This window comes from Apium graveolens, chromosome 8 (assembly GCF_009905375.1).
Source record: "Apium graveolens cultivar Ventura chromosome 8, ASM990537v1, whole genome shotgun sequence".
Lineage (NCBI taxonomy): Eukaryota > Viridiplantae > Streptophyta > Magnoliopsida > Apiales > Apiaceae > Apium > Apium graveolens.
Window position 1 is genome coordinate 242,470,823 of NC_133654.1, and position 19,241 is coordinate 242,490,063.

General features: G+C 36.2%; 4 protein-coding genes across 5 annotated transcripts; 1 reads left to right on the forward strand and 3 right to left on the reverse strand.

Annotated features, from left to right (window-relative positions):
- Positions 1–2,227: 2,227 nt before the first annotated feature.
- On the reverse strand, positions 2,228–9,018 carry LOC141677409 (ATP-citrate synthase beta chain protein 2-like). 2 transcript variants are annotated; one of them, XM_074483334.1, is made up of 17 exons: positions 8,861–9,018; positions 7,816–7,934; positions 7,595–7,697; positions 6,936–7,001; positions 6,718–6,841; positions 6,384–6,518; positions 5,931–5,991; positions 5,729–5,805; positions 4,557–4,712; positions 4,274–4,402; positions 4,043–4,175; positions 3,830–3,957; positions 3,569–3,674; positions 3,406–3,482; positions 3,220–3,290; positions 2,750–3,034; positions 2,228–2,628 (listed from the first exon to the last, which is right to left on the reverse strand). In XM_074483334.1, the coding sequence occupies exons 2-17, from the start codon at positions 7,913–7,915 to the stop codon at positions 2,553–2,555; spliced, it is 1,827 nt and encodes a 608-aa protein (XP_074339435.1). In that variant the 5' UTR covers positions 7,916–7,934; positions 8,861–9,018; the 3' UTR covers positions 2,228–2,552. The 2 variants fall into 2 exon arrangements, with proteins under 2 accessions (XP_074339435.1, XP_074339436.1); XM_074483335.1 differs by lacking the exon at positions 8,861–9,018 and adding an exon at positions 8,554–8,777.
- Positions 9,019–13,035: 4,017 nt separating this feature from the next.
- Positions 13,036–13,818, forward strand: LOC141680513 (uncharacterized). Its single transcript, XM_074486718.1, has 2 exons — positions 13,036–13,354; positions 13,492–13,818. Exons 1-2 carry the CDS (start codon positions 13,244–13,246, stop codon positions 13,816–13,818), a joined length of 438 nt encoding a protein of 145 aa, XP_074342819.1. The 5' UTR covers positions 13,036–13,243.
- A 2,930-nt stretch (positions 13,819–16,748) lies between these two features.
- LOC141680514 (protein FAR1-RELATED SEQUENCE 3-like) lies at positions 16,749–17,429 on the reverse strand. Its single transcript, XM_074486719.1, has one exon. It carries the CDS (start codon positions 17,427–17,429, stop codon positions 16,749–16,751), a length of 681 nt encoding a protein of 226 aa, XP_074342820.1.
- A 21-nt stretch (positions 17,430–17,450) lies between these two features.
- On the reverse strand, positions 17,451–18,593 carry LOC141680515 (protein FAR1-RELATED SEQUENCE 5-like). The gene has a single exon (XM_074486720.1). It carries the CDS (start codon positions 18,591–18,593, stop codon positions 17,451–17,453), a length of 1,143 nt encoding a protein of 380 aa, XP_074342821.1.
- Positions 18,594–19,241: the final 648 nt, after the last annotated feature.

Here is a 19,241-nt window from a genome sequence, read left to right on the forward strand (position 1 = left end):
ATTAAGGTTAATGTTATAAACTCTGTTAATAAGATAAATCGATGATTTTAGGATGATCAGAAAAGAAAAATACCTCGTGTTTGTGGTCAAATTGAAATTCTAGAAGATTTCTATCTGAATTTTGCATTTAATGGTTTCAAAAGTGGGTAAATCTCAAAAACCGATTTTAGGATTCTTTCTAAAATTGGGATTTTTGGATCTAGATATTTTTCGTTGATTTTGATGTTATATGTTGCTATATTTACTCTTTTGCAATTGATTGATACATATATTTGTTATTTTCGTGTCTGATTTCAACTTTATCTGATTTCAACATTATTGAAAAGTGAATGTTGATCGAAATATTTTTGAGTGTAAATGTTGACCGAAATATTTTTGAGTGTTTGGAGTTGTTTGACCTTTTTTTTATGATCGTACGTTGATTATTTTAAATTGTATTTGTTGACTGAGATGTTTTGGATGGATTGAGGACAGAAAAATGAAAGAATTCATATCGTTTTGAGTTCCGAAGATTCGCCGAAACTTAACCGGAATGGCTGAAGGTCATCGGCTGGTCCAGGGGTTCTGCATATAATTATGAAATGACTGACTTGCCCTCTGCAAAAGTTATATTATTTACTGGTATCTGATGAAAATATACGAATTACAAATATATTTTAAGTTCAAATACGTAAAATGAGAATTTTTTAAATTTATTATCTGGTACACAAAATTTACTTTACTCTTCAGTTGAGGAATATTACGCGGGCCTTTGAAAATTTACTACGCTCTTGGTTCATGATAACGACTTTGTTTCTTTAATTTAAAACCACACAAAATAGTGCAGATTGAGAAATAAAGAGCAACAAAACAAGAACACATCCAAGTTAAAGCTATGACATTTTGGACCAGCTACCTCTGGAATTTAATGAAATATATTGCCTCACAAGGCCCAGGCCAACCCTTTTGTTAGTGAGATTTTTATGGAGTTTTCACCTGATATTTTTTCCCAAGTATCGTCGGTTTTGAGTAGTCAATCGCTAACCGTGTACTGAAAGTCAAAAGAGGAAACGTATATTGGGACGGAGGGAGTAGTAAATTTTTATCTTTGTACTAGTTAATAAATAACTCGCATTTAATTTCACATTTATTAATATTTTGATTCATTTGCATCATTATAAATGAATTATACGGTTCGACTCGTATAATATTTTAATAGATCATTTACTATATTTTGTTGAGCTATTAATCAAACACTAAATAAACGATTATTAGGGATGAATATTCTCCCCTTCCAGCCCTAATATAATTTTTAAATTTTTATTTCGTACTCAGCACCGATCATATTATCATAACAAATGTCAAGGTATTTCTATATATTTCACTGTAAAAGTTTTAAAATATGAAAACAAAATTATAAAAGTTAATTTAGCGAAACTTGAAAAACAACTTCCATAGTCTAGAATAACATTTTATATTTGTGTATATTATTCTCCTCTAACCAAAATTAAAGTGAAGAAAAGCAAAGCATGTTCGGTTTAAAAAACACGATACAGACAAGGAAATTTGTGGTTGAAAAGGATGAAACTGCCGTACCGGAGTCCAAATCATGGTGTAAGAATAGCTTCCCACCCCCACCCCCACCCCCACCCCCCTCCTCGTGGGTGTTGTGGGGTTTGGGGGTCCTCAACAACCACCACACAACAACTCATTCTTTAAATTGTCCCTCTCATACCTTTAAGATAGCGTTGCGTCTTTCATAATTGGAGGATCGAAACTTCAAATGTTCAATATCATAACATCTAATTTCGCAGTAAGAAGATTGAAAGTTCAAAATCGCAACATCTTTGGTTGTTGTAAAACTCAATGTAGCATACTCTTGACATCTCTCGTAACAAGAGATCGAAATTTCAAATTTTGAAAATGTGAGCCAGTATTTATTTTTATGCGGCAACTCAAGTTTGAATATTAAAATTTTGCCCAACGGAGATATTCAAGGAACTCATGCGTACAGTACACGAGGTAATCTTTATGTTTTTAATGGTGGGGGCTAAAAAACTGTCGTGTTCTTGAATGGATCACATTGTAATCACGTGAAGTAGTATAATATGTGGACCCTTATTCACATCTATCACAATAATTATTACGCTACATGGTACATCCACTTGATACACAACCCCACATAAAAACTGTCATGTGCATATAAACTAAACCCGACTCAACTAAACGTGACACACTGACACACAAGTGTTGAACAATTTGATGAGTAAAGAATATCCATACAACAGTTTGTAGTCTGTACCATACAATTATACAGAGTTCTTAGACTATTATCTTTACCCTGTGCCTAACAATTAGGTACTTCTTCGTGGCCATGGCTATTGGTGACGGAGATGCTGTGATTTTTATTCTTTGAGAATGTCTGACATGAACTAAAACCCTACAAATGATTCACTCAGCCAAAAATTAGCTGAACGCTACTCTTAAGGACTATAAGCATTACAATGACCGAGGACAGGAAACTTTGAATGATAATGAGTGTGAGTATAAATGTGCATACTCGAGGAAACTCTTCATTTGGTGTACAGAACATCTTCCCATGGGTGACGGTATAGTGGTTGCTTCAATCTCTTTTGGTCAAACGTATGCCTGCAAATTCCAGCAATTGTATAAAATTTCAAACGATCAAATTTAAAATTAATCAGAATTCCTTTATGAATATTAACGTGTTAAGCAAAGGCAGCTGTTTCAAGTGAACAAATGAACTCACCCAATGAGACCGATGGCACGTGCCAGCACGAAAAGGCCATTCAGGTAACCGATTTCAACAATCTCATCAATTTCTTGCTTAGTGAACATTCCACTGCCAGCTAGGAGATCCAAGAACAAGGATCCAATGGCACCGTCGACATTAAGCACAAGGTTATTTGCCTTTGAGAGAGTGTAGGTCTCAACTTGAACAGCATATTCCATATACTTGACAGAAGGGAAATGTGTACGTGCGAACAGTTGCAGAAGCTCTACTCTCTTATCTCTGTTGTCACCTCTCTTGATCCTTATTTTTTGTTCAAAAGGGAAGAAAAAAAATAATTCCCAAGATTAGATTTTTACCAGCAGTGAGTAATAATATAATTTAATTTGAAGAGTAAGGGTATTAAGCCCCTACGACCACTGCAGATATTGTACATGAAAAGATCTGATAAGAAAAAAGTGCAAGATAGAAGCTAAAAAGGTTTGTACCTGTGTCCAATTCCTGGTACACGAATCCCCTTCTTTTTCATACTTTCCACAAACTCATAAGGTGTCAGATTCTGCCAAGACAAAAAACAATCGCAAACATTAATAATCTATAACAAAACATATTAAACAATTTGCTTTATAACGTCTAGAAACTTTGCATGTAGCTAGATAAAACCTCCGACTCACTCTGTCATAAGCATCCTTGAAATATCGAGCAGCATCATCCACAGCCCCACCAAATCGAGGACCGATTGTAAGCAAACCTATTATAAATCGTGAATGTACCGTTCAATACAATTAGCTTAGGCATTGCCCAATTTGTCAGAAAATTCCAAATGTTAGGGCGTACCTGAAACAAGACAGGACACGAGGTCTTTTCCAGCCCTAGCGGTAACTATTGTATTGTGAGCACCAGAAACACAGGGACCATGGTCCGCACATAACATGATGCATATCTGATTAATGAAAATAAGTATTTTGGGTGTTCATTAATAGGTTTTTAGGAGTATTCGGCCTTTCTATATTGTGTACGCAAAAAAGAAATAGCTGGTAAATTTCCTCGTTAACCATATTTTTTAGTTCAGAATATCCCTATATATGCAAGGCTAACCTCAATAAAATGGGTACAGTAACGCGGAAGACTGCGTTTGAACCACAATAGAGAGATAACGTCGCCTATGCCATACCCTTGTTCTACAATGGATGACATTGGAACACCAGCATAACATGGTTCTTCACCTGTAATTGAAACAAATATGCAAGTTCATAGAAAATCGCGAGGATGTCTAAGTTGGCAAAGACGACAATGCTTTGAAGTTCATACCTCTATCATCAGATATGGTAGATATGATATGAGTGGGCGCTCGTACTTTCCCACTTTTGATTGCAATATTAAGATCCTCGGGGATTTGTGGTGGTATAACCTCTTTTATTGGAGTTATATTTCCGCCTTCCATCTGGCCACAGAGCACATTTATAATTAGCAAGTTTGTCGTTCAAGAAGCAGACTTTTTGGAGAAGTGCCAAATTTAGATCAAGATAGGTGACAAATTACCAGTTTGTCGAATGTTTCCTTGATCGAAGTTTCAAATGCTTCATATGACGTGGGAACAACAGCCCCCGCATCCTGAAGTGCTTGATTCTTGGCCTGTGCGGACTCCATCTCCCCGCCACTTTTTGCCCCCTTTAAACAACAAAAATTTTAATATTGATATTAAAAATAATAATGAAGTGTATACTATATTTTGAGATTGTCTAACAACCATCGCCAGCCATGCCCACCCAGGGGAAAGCCTCGCCTAAAATCTGATAACAAAAGTATCAAGGTAATTACTTACTGCATGACCGAATTGCACTTCTGACTTGAAAAGACGTGCACAAGTTCCACTAACCCAAGCAACAACTGGTTTACTTATTTTACCCTGTTTTAGAGCTTCAACAAGGGAGTACTCATCACGCCCGCCAAGTTCCCCAAGCACCACAATCATTTTAACCTGAATCGAAACAGAAAATCAGTTGGGCGAATATGAAGGACATACTGTAGGAATTAGAAATGCGAGAACTAGACCACGGTGTCATATGTCAAGTTATACATGCCTAAGTTTCCAGGTATTTAGCGGCATTGCAAAGAGGATTCGTTATTTAGGGCTTAGGCCTGTTACTGTTAGTGAAATGACTAATGAGATTAACATAAAAAACTGATTTTATCGAACTACACCTCCCCCACCCCAATTTGAGTTCATAGTCTTATCGGTACTCTGAATGTTCTCCTCTCAAGACACTCTTAAATTGTCTTATTTATTCTTCATAGGTACAATATATTCAATTAAAGTATTAAAAGAGTCGTTAAGTTTTTTTAATACATGAAATTTCAAACAAACAAAGTGGCTATCCTGAAATACAACCGTTCAGTTAAATACATGTAGCACCCTTTGTTGAGCTAAGTCTTTCTATATAATCTGTAAACATCAAAGTTATATATCATAATTTGAATGAATGTATAACCAAACATGTTACAAGATTGTTATTATACAAGGATTTGATTACTAATTATAATCTAGTTAGTTCTAAAGGACATTCTTATTAATTATTATGAAGGTAATCAAGTGCACCATTAATTCCTATATCACATGTATTGTATTTAGATCATAAAAATTAAAATACAGGCCACGCATGGAATGTATCAGAGCAAAATCATTAAACTAACTATTTACGTATAAAAATATTCACTTAAATATAATTCAAGGCCATTGAGGACTTAAGTAGCTTCAAGATAGTGTACTGCATGGTGGAATGGAAAGAGCTCTTCATCTTAATAGACGTCAGAGAGTGGCAGATATCAGATTACTACAGTAAATATTTTAATAGCACATAATAAAATTTAAAGGAAAGAGAAATTCACAGCCTTGTATCTGATACAGACTGTCGGAAATTGAAACATTGTCCCTAATATTTTAAAAAGAAGAAGAAAGAACTTTAACTATGAGCTGGACAATCAGCTTATATTTACCTGAGGAATGTTGTTAAACCGCAGAACATGATCAGAGAGTGTAGAACCTGGGAACACATCTCCTCCAATCGCAATACCTATGGAAGTTAAACATTAGCACCTGAAATGCATTCTAATATAATTGCATCAACATTCTAATATAATTGCATCAAGGCTACCATCAAAGATAACAGCATACACGATAGCTAACATGTATGCATACCTTCATAAATTCCGTCAGTGACACGAGCAATTGTATTGTACATTTCATTGGACATACCACCCTGTAGTTTTGAAAATTTGTTAGCAATTCTTGAATCCACTTAGAAAGCAATGAAGCTGCATAGAACTCAAGCTGAACAAATTGAGCAAGTATTTACTAGAAAGCTCAACAATGTACTGTATACAATTGTTTTTTTTAAAAAGTATAAATATAACTCAACTTCACAATCCGCAAGTCATGACCTATAATCAAATCACTTCTATTGCATCTTCAATGCAGATTTCAAAGATACAGCTATACATATATGTACATATCATTGGGTACGATTGCTTTATTATTTAGAACAAAAAATAATGACATCTGATTTTTGACTGGAGAAGACTTCATGAATTAAGTATAAAAATTTTAATCAATGCATAAAATTGTAACAAGGAATGTAAGACGATGGCTCACAGATTTGGATACAAATCCAACAGATCCAGGTCTATACAGCTTGCACTGAATTATATTATCAATTGTTCCCGCAGTGTCACCAATCTTAAAAGCCCCAGCCTGAATACCTCCCACTGTAGCCGGTCCAAGAACTACCTACATATATTAATAAAACAAATTTAGAATTTAAATCTACAAGTGCAACATGTTAGTGGCTGGGGGGCAGTTCGCCTCTTTAATCAATGAATTGATGTTCATCTGTCAAGTATCAAACTGCATGCTCCTCATCTATAATCAGTAATATTATCATGGTTCAAGTGTCATCATGTTCAGTAGAAACTTCATCAGTTTTTACCTTATTGTTTGCCCTCGCAAATGCAATCAATTCCTTGGTGTCCAATTCAGGAACACCTTCAGCAATTATGGCAACAACTCTAATTGTTGGCTGTCTGAGGGCAGACTTGGATGAAGCAGCAGCACTGGAAACATATACAGTTGTGTAAATAGTATGAACGCATGAGTTAAAAAAAGCAATTGTGTGTACGGTAATACCAAGTAAAATGAATTATCAACCTTCTGTATGATGCGAAGTTAATGAAGACATCAGCAGTAGGATGTGCAGCACATGCAGCTTCGATTCTGACAATGTGGACAATGCAAAGTAAGAAGATTAAGCTTGCTCTAGATTTCCAATACTCTAAACCCACATATTGAGTCATACTTGGAAACAATAACTCAAGAACACTATTAGAAATGAAAATCGCCAGATACAACACTTTCTAAAAAAATTACTAAATACATCTTATTGCAATCTGTTGTCACTGAAGATGTTAATTTTTTACCAATTACTTGCCAATTTGTTTAGTGACAATATATGCACTACCATTACCTACTATTCTCTTTAAGTGCAGAGATCCGAACTTCAATTCATCGGCAAAATGAATGAATAAATTTATATAAAAAGGGCCAGGCACCTAGCAACAATCTTGATAGAAGCTCTTATATAAGCATTAAGGGTGTAAGTACACAGGTCTTACTAAACTCAATTCCGAAGACAATTTAAGTCATATAAGTTTCGGTCTGAAAACAGGTATAACCAAATTTCATTGATTTATATATTGCAATCAAAACTAATGACTAATTAATATACTAGAAGCAAATCAATAATACCATTTCTAAATTCACGAACATAAAACATTAAATGGAACAAAATGAACACGTGGAAAACGCACGTAGAATGTACTGGTATGGCAATTTCTTCCTGGCCAAAAAAGAGTTTCTGAAATCCCTCGGCACCGGGATTTATAATTCCAGCAACTGAAGGTGTCTCCCTTCCTGTAAATACAGCAGTATAATATTAAATATGAGTGCCAATACTGTTGTGAACATCAAAAATGTATATCCATCCAAGACAACATTATATAATGAACAACAATACAAGAGGGTTACGAACCACAAAGGAAGTCGAAATCAAGCATCCGCTGGATAGGCAGCTGCTTGAAATTGTAAAACAGTGCCTGTGTAGTCTTGGAGAATATTTGTCCAGTAGACATGATGTCGACTTCAGGGAACCTACAGAGATTAATCGTTAGCATAGTACTTTCAAATAATTAGTAAAATTACTTTTTGGTCAATAATCAACGAGAAACTTGTGAAACAAGAGCTAGAAAAAGGCCTTTTATAGTTTCTACAACTCTTTCCTAGTAAATCCCAACCTCTACCTAGACAACAAGCTCATGTAAGACAAAATTCAGCATCTAATTGTCCTAATAAGATAAACTATCTCACAAAAATATAGAAAACGACATTAAAAGCATTTACGACCGGCATCAAGTTTCTGTTAAATTTTACAAAACTTATTTACTTTTGTGATTCAATTATTTCTTCTAACTTCTTAATAGTAATAAATACGGAGTAATGCATAAGCATTTGCGTATTAAGATCTCTGTAAAGTACCTAGCAACTAATTTCTGATATATCGTAATCAGTTCGATGAAACTTAACTTGAACAAAACAGTCTAAAAATGTGAAACAAACATGAAATAAATGATAAAATGGCCATACAACAAGCTAATCACAATCGAGATCACAACAATTGAACAAGTAAAGAAGTCAAATACGAATCGAGAATTAATCTAAAATCAGCATAAAATGAGCTAAAAAAGCACGAATAAGTTAGGTTTGCACACACCAGATCTCGACGAGAAAAAGCAATGTAGAGAGATAACAACTTAAAATCTGAGAGTCTGATGAGTAAGTAAGGGACACTGTGATGCACAAATGTGTATGTATAGATTATATACACAATGTGATTGTAAATCAACGTAATAAAGGACAGTAAAAGAATACAAATCACAGAATATAAAAAGGATGAAATAAAAAAACAAGGCAATATTTAATAAAATAGATCCACAAATTTGAATAATTAAGGAAAAAGAGGACACAAAATAGAATCGAGAGCAGTAAAATAGTAGTAGTATTAGTGAATTAGTACTTACAAATGGGATCTGAAGTAGCAAAAAAAAGAAGAAGCGAGGGTTGGTTGGTGGAGTGATTGAATTGTGTATTTTGGGTAAATAATATATACACACGAAATGGGTAGCCGTAGGGAGGGGAAGGAAATGGGGGGTGATGAAGTGGCGGATAGTAGGTAGGTAGGTTGTCTGGTAGTTGATTCATCCTTTTATGATTCCAAGTTTCTTCACATTTTGGTAACAAATTTTAATTTTTTTTAGTAATAAAAATGCTTAGAGTTCTCAAATTCCAAGTTAAGCCTCTCTCACGGAATAAAAACAATGTTGTGACCGGAAAAATATTATTTAACTAATTTATTATTTTGTTAAAAATAAAAATACTGTTCTGAAATTAAAAAATTATTATTTTTTGTGAGATTATAATTTTATTATGAACGTTTAATTGTATGGGCAGCTGGATTGGAACAGGTGGATTTACATTCGTGGGTACCTTTTAAATTGAAAAGATACGGAGAGATAGGGCTATAAATTGAGTCGGGCGGCTCGTGAGCTTATCCGGCTTAAACTCGATTTTAAAATTAAATTAGTCGAGTTCAAATAAAGGGATTTAAACTCGATTAAGTGTAAAATTAGACAAGATTGTTTATCCAACTCGCTAAAACTGACTTGTTTAGCTAAACGAGCTGGTTTTACTCGACTCGACTCGTGAATTAAATAAATCAAATTTTGACAAAAATTTAGACACAATTAATTAAACGAAACGATTCGACTCGAATCTTGACTCAAATTATACCCCGATTACAAACTCGGCAAGTAGTGCTTAAATAATTCCGGCACCCCTCTCGATTCTGTAGTGCACGTGTTAACTTTGTTTTATATAATTTTTTTTTGTCTAAACATAAAAATAATGTAATAATAGAAAATATTTGTAATTGGTCGATGTAAATGAATATGAATTTATTAAAAATAGAAAAATAATATAATAATAATATTTGTTAAAATTATATTTTATACAATATCAGATCTCTAGTATTTTTCTTCTGATAATATTTTTTCATAAACTTTTCTGTTATGATGATTTATTAACAGTACAGTGGTATGTTTGGTACATGGTAGGAAGTCGGATTGAAATAGGCTTAAAAAACAAGTAACGGTCCCGAAGCAGAGCAATATGTGTCTATCTCCCCCCATCCCGTCGGTTAGTTCTACTTTTACAACGACCTTTCATTCATTTCACAGTTCGATGTAAGTAGCATGCAGATGTTGACTCCTGTTACTCTTTCAAATTCAAGGTAAACATGTAAAATACAATACTATAACTACAATTATTTTTGCATTCACAATCCACATGCTTACTTATTTTAATAATTGTTTTTTCTCTTTGGTCAATTGCTCATGCTCATCCACGGAGAGTTTCCTATTAGATTATACTCATAAAAATGTCCAGTTCGTATTTCATGGTGAGATATTCTTATTATTTTTGTCTATGGTCTTGGACTTCAAATTTCATTGTATTTTTCCCGATTTTCGTGTATTTTCAACTAAAATAGAAACACACTTATATTAATTTTGTTGAGATCATCAGAAAAAATATATGAAATTTTGATTTGATGATCGATTTCCTTGATGCCCTGGTTTAGAGACCTTCGATTACAATGATATCACCATCTTTTTAATACTTGCTTCATTTAATTCAAGCTTGCAAGCGGGGCGGAATTAGAAATATAATTCTAAAGGGACCAAGTAATGTTCAAAGGGGGCCGGTCTACAACAAACGTTTGTTGTAGACCGGTTGATAACAAACACATTTGTAACCGTTAGATCGGGAATTGGAGGGTTGAGATCACATGTGGACCGCGAAAATTTTCAGCGGTCCGGAGTAATTACAAAAAAACCCCTAGCCCATGGACCGCGGAAAATTTCCGCGGTTGGTGTCGTTTTTTGTTTACCTATTCTCTGTCAAACACAGACTCATAACAAGAAAAACATAAACAGCAGCCGCATAAAAACACAACAAAAACACAAACAGCCACACAAAACCACAACAGCCGCAGCAGAGCAGAAGCAAGAGCCCAACAATCCAAAAGCTTAAATCATTTTCCTTTTTCGTCATTAAGGTATATATATTCGATTCTTTTTTATTATTTATAGTTTTATTGATATAAATTTATGTATTTATATTGTTCTAGATCTGATTTTGTGTATATAATTCAAATTTTTAGGGTTAATTAATGTATGAATCCTTGTAATAAATTCACATATGAATCTTAGTATGATTAAATTCGAATTTTTAGAATTGATTTAGGGTTCATAATTAGTGTTAATTTAATTCGATTACTAGGATAAATTAGTGTTAATTTAGAATTAATTTAGTGAATGTAAAATCGAATTAAGACAATAATATTTTTAATTTTAATTCGAATTTTTAATAATTTTTAATTCGAATTAAGGTAATAAAATTAAATTAGATTTTTTATGGTAAATTTCGAATTGTAATGTAATGAAAAATATGGATGCATTTTTTAGGATAAATTTTGTTAAATTTAGTGATAATTCGGATTTTTAGGATAAATTAGTGTTAATTTAGAATTAATTTACTGTATGTAAAATCGAATTAACGTAATAATATTTTTAATTTTAATTCAAATTTTTAATAATTGTGTATTAAATTTGATTTTTTTATTGTAAATTTCGAATTATAATGTAATTAAAAATATGGATGAATTTTTTAGGATAATTTTAGGATAATTCGAATTATTAACCCTTAATTTATTTATAATTCAAATTTTAATGTTACAATTTTAGGATAATTCGTCATATTTTGTCAAAATTGGGATTTGTAATGATAAATTTAGTGTTAAATTCGAGTCATGTAAGTGTAAAATTCAAAGTTTTAATGATAAAGTTGTATGATAAAATTCGAATTTGTAATGATAGATAAATTTAGTGTAAAATTCGAAAATTTAATGATAAAATTTGTGTTAGATTCGAATTATATTACTGTAAAATGTATGGATGTAATTAACATATAATTTTGGTGATGTTTTTGTTGTGTACGTTGTGGTGTTTTTATTGTGGTGATTGATGAATTTTGTTGGCAATATTTTCAGGTATGGATAATTTTGATGATTTCGGGAATATGTTGTCGGGTCCAAACGCGCATAATATTATTTGGGATAATCGGTATCACGTCAGTGAGGATGTTTGGGATGGTACAGGGAGAGATGAGTTGCAGAGCTATTCGGGGAACAAGTCATTGCACTTGTGGAAGTTAAGGAGACCACAGCGGGAATTGCTACACATGCTTGGGTTTGGGATTTTTGCAGACCCTGCTGTTGTCTTGGCTACTGACAGTCGGTTGATATCTGCTTTGGTGGAGCGTTGGAGACCTGAGACCAACACTTTCTTCACGAGGTAGGGGGAGATGACTGTTACATTGGAGGATGTAGGGTTTATTTTAGGGGTGCCAGTGCAGGGGGATGCGCTGACTTGTGGGGTGATAGAGAACAAGGCGGCGTATTTTTCTAATAATTGGTTTGATCCTTTGACCGACGAGGAGGTGAAGGAGGCTTTGTATCGGAATAACATCAAGCTGGGGTGGTTGTTTGAGAGATATGGTGCACAGAAGCCTGAGAAGCACAATATGAGGGCCACGGTTGTACATACCAAGGCGTATCTGCTATTCATTATGGGTTGTATCCTCTTCCCCAGCATCAACCGCTCTTTTGTTCATGTTTGGTATATGCACCCATTGATTAATATGCGGGAGATTCCTTATTGTGCTTGGGGTGCAGCTGTGTTAGCTCATATATACCGGGGTTTGGAGATTGCTGCAAGGAAGGGCAGCAAGAGCATTGCTTGTTGTGTCTGGGTGTTACAGGTTTGGTCTTACGAGAGATTTCCTCGTATTGGCGTGCCTTTACGATCTCCCGGACAGGAGGATTATCCGGTTGCTGAGGGATGGGCCTATGCTAGTGATACTCATGTCGGGGTTTCGAAGAAGCGCAGGATGTCAGGCCCTCACCACAGCTTACCGTTCTATAGGGGTGAGTTTGATGGTGTTGCTGGTGATAAGGTGGCCTGGAGGCCGTATGCTAGGTTCGAGGATGTTATGGACAACGAGATGATACAGGCATAGTTAGCTGAGTGCGGTCGAGTTCCCCTTGTATGTTACGACGTGGTCGAGTGGCAGCATCCGGACAGGGTGTCGAGACAGTTTGGTTCTAGTCCGCAGATTCCACGGGCACCGGTGAACATGGTTGGTTACAGGGGGCTAAGGATGCCACGTTTGCAGGGGAGGATTGGCTGGTGCGGTGGTTTATTGATATTGGCAAATGGGTCAGGTTCTGTTCAGATTTGGATGGCCTTGTTGATGACTCGGTAGACATAGCTTCGGAGGCTGATTACATGGCGTGGTATGCTGATATATCTCGTATGCGCATAGGGAAGCCCGATCCACAGCCTCAGCAGCAGTACAAGACGAGGGAGTTGTATGATAGCCTCGAGGGCTATGAAGTTGTAAGTGTTTTACAAATATGCATATTTCACATTACACCCCCACACACTACAAAATTTGCATTCACACGTATTTCATCTTGATGATATGATATCCTTGTGGAATTAATGAAAAAATGTTTGCTTGTTTTTGTTTGTAGATGGTTGCCGGGCTTAATATGTTGAAGCAGCTGGATGCTAGGGTTCCTCCTGAGTTTGTGGAGGAGTTTGGGAGGATTTCTGCTACCTTCCTCACACCATTCTCTCGGTTGATGAAGAAGATCAAAGGACCCGCCTACAGACCTCCCACATTTCAGGACATAAAATCAGATTTCATTGCACCTTTGGCTGACGACTTTGACATTCCAGCCATTCCTGCCCAGGATGTCGTTGACATGACACAGCCATCCCAGCATGTGTCTCAGCCACCCCAGGCTATTGCCTCATCTAGTAGGCCCGCGAAGCTTGCATCCCGCAGGATGAAATAGGAGAAGTGGAGTATCACTAAGAGTCTCAGCATGACAAAGAAGAATGCTATATATTCAGATTGGGGATGGGGCTTTGGGATGGCGCCGAGGAATCCCGGTGGTCTTAGTGTTCAGGACTATCACGTCCATGCATCAGCTATGTAGAGTCTGGCTCCAGGAACATGGGTTGATGACAGGATCATATACACTTATATGGTATTGTTCGTTGTCTAATATATTTTAGTTTTTGCATTTATTTTACTTGTTGCATTAATTTTACTTGTTGCATTTATTTTACTTGTTGCATTCATATATACTTGCAGGGATTGCTAAGGACTCGGGAGGAGGAGATTCACACTGGAGGTATATGGGAGAGGAAACCCGTCTATTATTTCATGGATCCCTACTTCATGGTTCTTGGGAAAGGACATGTGAAGAAAATCAGAAAAGCATCGAGGGTCGGTGGAGATACATTGCAGAGGGCATGGAATAAAGCATTACGTAGCTTTACCGGGTTTTCCAGTGCTACTGTTGGTCCTTCCGTTCTCGAGGCGGACTACATATTCATCCCATGTTGTGTCGGAGATGTGCATTGGGTTTTGTTCATGTTCGGTACTAGATGATTTGAAGGTCTTATCATAGATTCAATGAATGACGAGCCGGATTATCGTGAAGATATACGAGTGGTGGTATGTTCCTCTACTATTACTGTCTTCTATATAGTCCTTACCAATTGTATATTATATTCATTCTCGGATCATAATTTCATTGCAGTCATGGTTGTTGCCGAGGCTATTGCATATGGTACACCCAGTCGAGGGGCTTGACCCTACTTCAGCCGAGGTCCTAGCTCTACCGTCCAGGCCAAAGCAACGAAACTCTAATGATTGTGGTGTTTATGTGATGAAGTACATGGACTACTTCACACAAAGATATGACTTAGCTGAGGTACCAAATTGGTCGCAGGAGGAGGTGGATACCTTTAGGTATCGGATAGCCAGGGAGCTTTAGTTAGGGAAGGCAAGGGGGATTCCCGGGATTCGTATGCGTAGGCGTCACGAGGCTTCGTAGTTGAATTTCATAGTGTTTTAGTTTGTCGGATTATGTAGTTGGATTGCATTTCATTTTAGGTTGTCGGATTATGTAGTTGGATTTCATTTGATTTTAGGTTGTTGAATTATGTAGTTGGATTTCATTTTATGTTGTCGGGTTTTATTTGGTTTATTTGGTTTATTTGGTTTGACGTTGTTTAATTTTGTTGGATTTTTGTTATTTTTGAGCATTTTGGGTTGTTGTGGATTTTGGTGGAATTTGGTAGATTTTGGTGGAATTTGGTAGATTTTGGTGGAATTTGGTGGATTTTGGTGTTGTAGGTGTTGGGATTTTGGTGGAATTTGGTTGTGGATTTGGTTGTGAATTTGGTTGTGAATTTGGTTGTGAATTTCCTGGCTGCTCTGTTTTCAATCTGCAAAAAAAACAATTTAATGGTCCCAACCGCGGAAAATTTCCGCGGTCCGTCTACAGCCCAACCGCGGAAAATTTCCGCGGTCCATCAGTTTTGTTTTTTGCCCCTGAAAACAGAGCAAAAGACAGGGGAAACAGAGTATGTGCAAATTAATCTTCTGTTGAAATTGCTTAATTTTTGGAAGTTAGTCCTAAACTAACTTCCACTAATCCAAACTACTCTCAAAAGTCTTAAAATATGGTAATGAGTGATTTTCAAAAAAAAATTATTTTTTTTCATTTTTTACGATAAATTGAAAATTCCTTTAAAAAGTCAACAAAAGTCAACACTTGTCCAAATATTGAAAAAAAACTTTTCTATACATTTCATAACAATTTGTAATGTATAGTTCGACTTGTAAATTTTACTTTTTAATCTCAAATTTTTAGGTACACTTTCAATCTCAAATTTCATACTTTAATTCATAGAAGATTCATATAAATTCATATAAAATTCAATGAAAATACATAGATTCGAATGAAAATTAGACGATTAATACAATCCACTAAATTTTATGAAATATATTGGTCCTAACCAAAAATACCTAGTATATTAGAAAGACCACCGGATAACCGGTGTTGAGCAACTCCTTGCGTAGTATCCACGAAGCATGCAATATGGTAGAGAACAAGTACACAACCATCACGGATATGGCCTTCCGTAAGTTTCCAAGGGTAAGGGTTGGAGTCGTTCCAAATGGTAACCGGAATCGTATTCGAGCCATCGTAGAGACAAAATCTTGCAAAATATGTCCCGCGTTCCCTCTCCGTCCCTCCCGTTAGGTGTGAAACCCAACCCTTCACATATTCGATGCGTATTTGGTCCATATTACAACCCTCACGAGGCCTCAAGTTTACAATATCGGCAATCCGATCACATTTAACAAGCTTACCGCCATTCCATCCGGATTTTTTCCATTTTCCATCGGGCGTGTTGTTGCCCAAATTCAAGATCGGAAGGAAGTACGGATCCGGATGAGAGTTCACCAATCTTCACGGTTCAGTACCCTCCATCCAATTGCATGCCTCGATCCAATTTTTGGCCCTATAAGCCTCCTCATCGGGTGGGTACAAGTCCGTTTCCTCTTCCTCCACATGGGGCGGCTCGTCATTGTCCACAAGGGGCATTAACTCGGCACATGCATCTTCCATCTCACTAAAGGTTGGTGAGACCACATCTTCCTCGTCATTGTCCTCATACCACGAGTCGCTTGGTAGAGAGTCCGAGAATGTGTTGCTAACGTGGGAAACCGAATCACAACTATGATCGGAGTTGTTCTCACCACTATACTCGCTAGTCATGTTACCTATCACAATAAAACACAATTATATGACAATAATTGGCAATTATATGACAATAAAACATAACAAAAAAGAAAGCAATGTTAAACACTTAAAATTCAAATCCATTTAAAGATTACAATATTCGATTACAAAATGGTACACCACTAATTATATTGTGATTCTTGAACATTTTTAAGATCTTCTAGTCTACTAGCACACTTCCTTTTATCATGGCCTTCCATTTGACAATAAGTGCACCTTCTTGGCGGCTTCTCCTTTTTACCAATCGATTCTATTGGACTTTTGAAACGAACGTCCTTCTTCCTCCCTTTAGTTTGGGACATAATAGGGTCAAGAATTGTTTCTTCATGAGCACTTGCATTTGGAGCTTGCGAATTGCTTTCGTAAGATTTAATTCCATCAACGCTCATTTTTTCGAGAATTGGTATTTCTCGATTCATCACTCCAACAGCATAATCATACTGTTCCTTGGATGCAATGCTACTTTGACAAAAACTCATGGTTAACATTGTCATGCTATTAAATCGATCGGTTGAGGTCATCTCATGACTTTGTCCAACATCCAAATTGTAAGGCAACACACCATCAACTCTATTGGCATGCATTGTCCACCTCCGGTTTATGTAATACGGGGGAATTTCCGAAACCCGTTTCTTAGTGAAGACCGCCAATAGGTGTCTACAAGGTAGCCCCGAATGTTCAAGCATTCTACACGTACACATTCCCAAAGAGCTTGCTTTCTCGAATGCCACAAAATAAACATTTCTTCTCGTAGGCTCGGATATGGGCCTATAACAACTATAGTACGTATAAACATCCCCCATTCTCTCCCCTTCTTCACTAGCTCATCGGTCTTTTTCAACAAAGTATTTTGAAGACTCAACCATTTTATCTTGAAATCTTCTAAACATTTCCTTAGTGTAGATACAAGAAGCATGATACTCTAATGTGGTATGCAATTTCATGGGACGTTTTAGATTAATGGTGACATAATCTTCTTCCTTCTCCCTCATGAATTGCCTTGCCAATGCTTTTTGGGCATTTTCAATGAATTCCTTCAAACCCGTTGCCGAACTCACATACTTATCAAAGAAAGAATTCATCCCCTCACTCCTCGATGTACTATTTTGAAACGCCGAAAATTTGTTTCTAGTATATGCAGGAATCCACTTGTGCTTCAACTCATATAACCCCTTTAACCATTTATGATCTTGCAAGTGATATTTTTCCACAAACGACGCCCATCTAGCTTCAAAAACACATTCGGTGAGAGATTTATAAATGCAATTGTTGAAGTCCGTCTTGAATTCCGGAAAAGCCGAATAATAATGAGCTAATTTTTCCGGGAATTTTTGACTAATGTGCCAAGAACACAATAAATGGGTAGTATTCGGGAGTACAACCGTAATAGCGCTTGCCATGGCTTGATCTTGATTCGTGATTATAGTCAATGGAGGATTATTCCCCACACCTTCAAGCCAAGTACGAAGAATCCACTCAAAAGTCAACGCGTGTTCATCCCGCATCAATGCAAACCCGAAAATTCCCGATTGATAATGATGATTGACTCCGGTAAATGGGACAAATGGCATTGCATACCTATTTGTCCGATAAGTGGTATCAAAAGCCATAACATCGCCAAAATTTTGGTAAGCCATTATACATCTCGGATCAATCCATACTAGACACTTCAAGCGATTCTCTTCATCGACTTCGGTCCTAATAAAATATTTAGAACCACTTTCTTCATTCAACATATGCAACAAGTCCAACCCCGCTTGGGCGTCACTAATCTCAAACCTTTTCTTCCTCTCGTCTCTTAACACATTCCTAACATGTTGAACATTGAAACCAACTTTGTCATTACCTCCATGAATGTTACCAATCACATTCATCACTTGACAATTACGAACCCCCGAACCATAAAGCGTTTTAATCAAACTACGGGTCGCGGTGTTGACATGTCTTTCTCGTTGTACCAAATTCATCTTATAGGGGAAACAAGACCGTGGTTGTGTACCAATTCAAGGCTAGTTACCTCCCAGTGATATTTTTTCTTTTGATAATTGACATACATCCTCACCTTGCACTCGCTTTTAGGAAGAACCTCTCTACGCCGTTTATTTTGACTACTCTCGGCGACGACACTTTTTCCATAAAGCCTACAAACATATAAACGACCATATATCTCGTTGTCTTTATTACGATGGCTAGCTTGAATTTTAATAGCAAATCCATTTCGTAAAGCATAAGCCCTAAAAAAATGACCGGCCTCATCCACACTTTGAAAATTTTGATTCAAATATGGAACTCCCCCCCCATCAACATTTTCATACAAATTTGCATCCTCTACATTATCATCTTCATCCTCACCCTCAACATTATCACTATCATTTTCAACCTCATTTTCAACCTCATTTCCATCACTTTCATCTTCAACATCAACCAAATCGTCATCTAAATTAATAAATTCCTCATTTCTATCTACAAAATCATCATCTTCAACATATACAGGGGTTTTAGGTTCTTTACTACTATTTTTTAAACTATCAAGATGTAAACTACAATCAATAGCCTCTTTTTTTTCATTTTGACGTTTATGACGAAACATACGAGCAAATAATTTGCTCTCCTCT

Coding starts and splice junctions, on each gene's coding strand:
- LOC141677409 (XM_074483334.1), bottom strand. CDS start 7,915: ATGTCTACTGGACAAATATTCTCCAAGACTACACAGGCACTGTTTTAC. Junction 7,002..7,594: donor GCCATACCAGTACATTCTAC/GTGCGTTTTCCA, acceptor CCACATTGTCAG/AATCGAAGCTGCATGTGCTG. Junction 3,958..4,042: donor TACCATATCTGATGATAGAG/GTATGAACTTCA, acceptor TTTCAATTACAG/GTGAAGAACCATGTTATGCT.
- LOC141680515 (XM_074486720.1), bottom strand. CDS start 18,593: ATGAATTTGGTACAACGAGAAAGACATGTCAACACCGCGACCCGTAGT.
- LOC141680514 (XM_074486719.1), bottom strand. CDS start 17,429: ATGGGGGATGTTTATACGTACTATAGTTGTTATAGGCCCATATCCGAG.
- LOC141680513 (XM_074486718.1), top strand. CDS start 13,244: ATGGCGTGGTATGCTGATATATCTCGTATGCGCATAGGGAAGCCCGAT. Junction 13,355..13,491: donor GCCTCGAGGGCTATGAAGTT/GTAAGTGTTTTA, acceptor TTTTGTTTGTAG/ATGGTTGCCGGGCTTAATAT.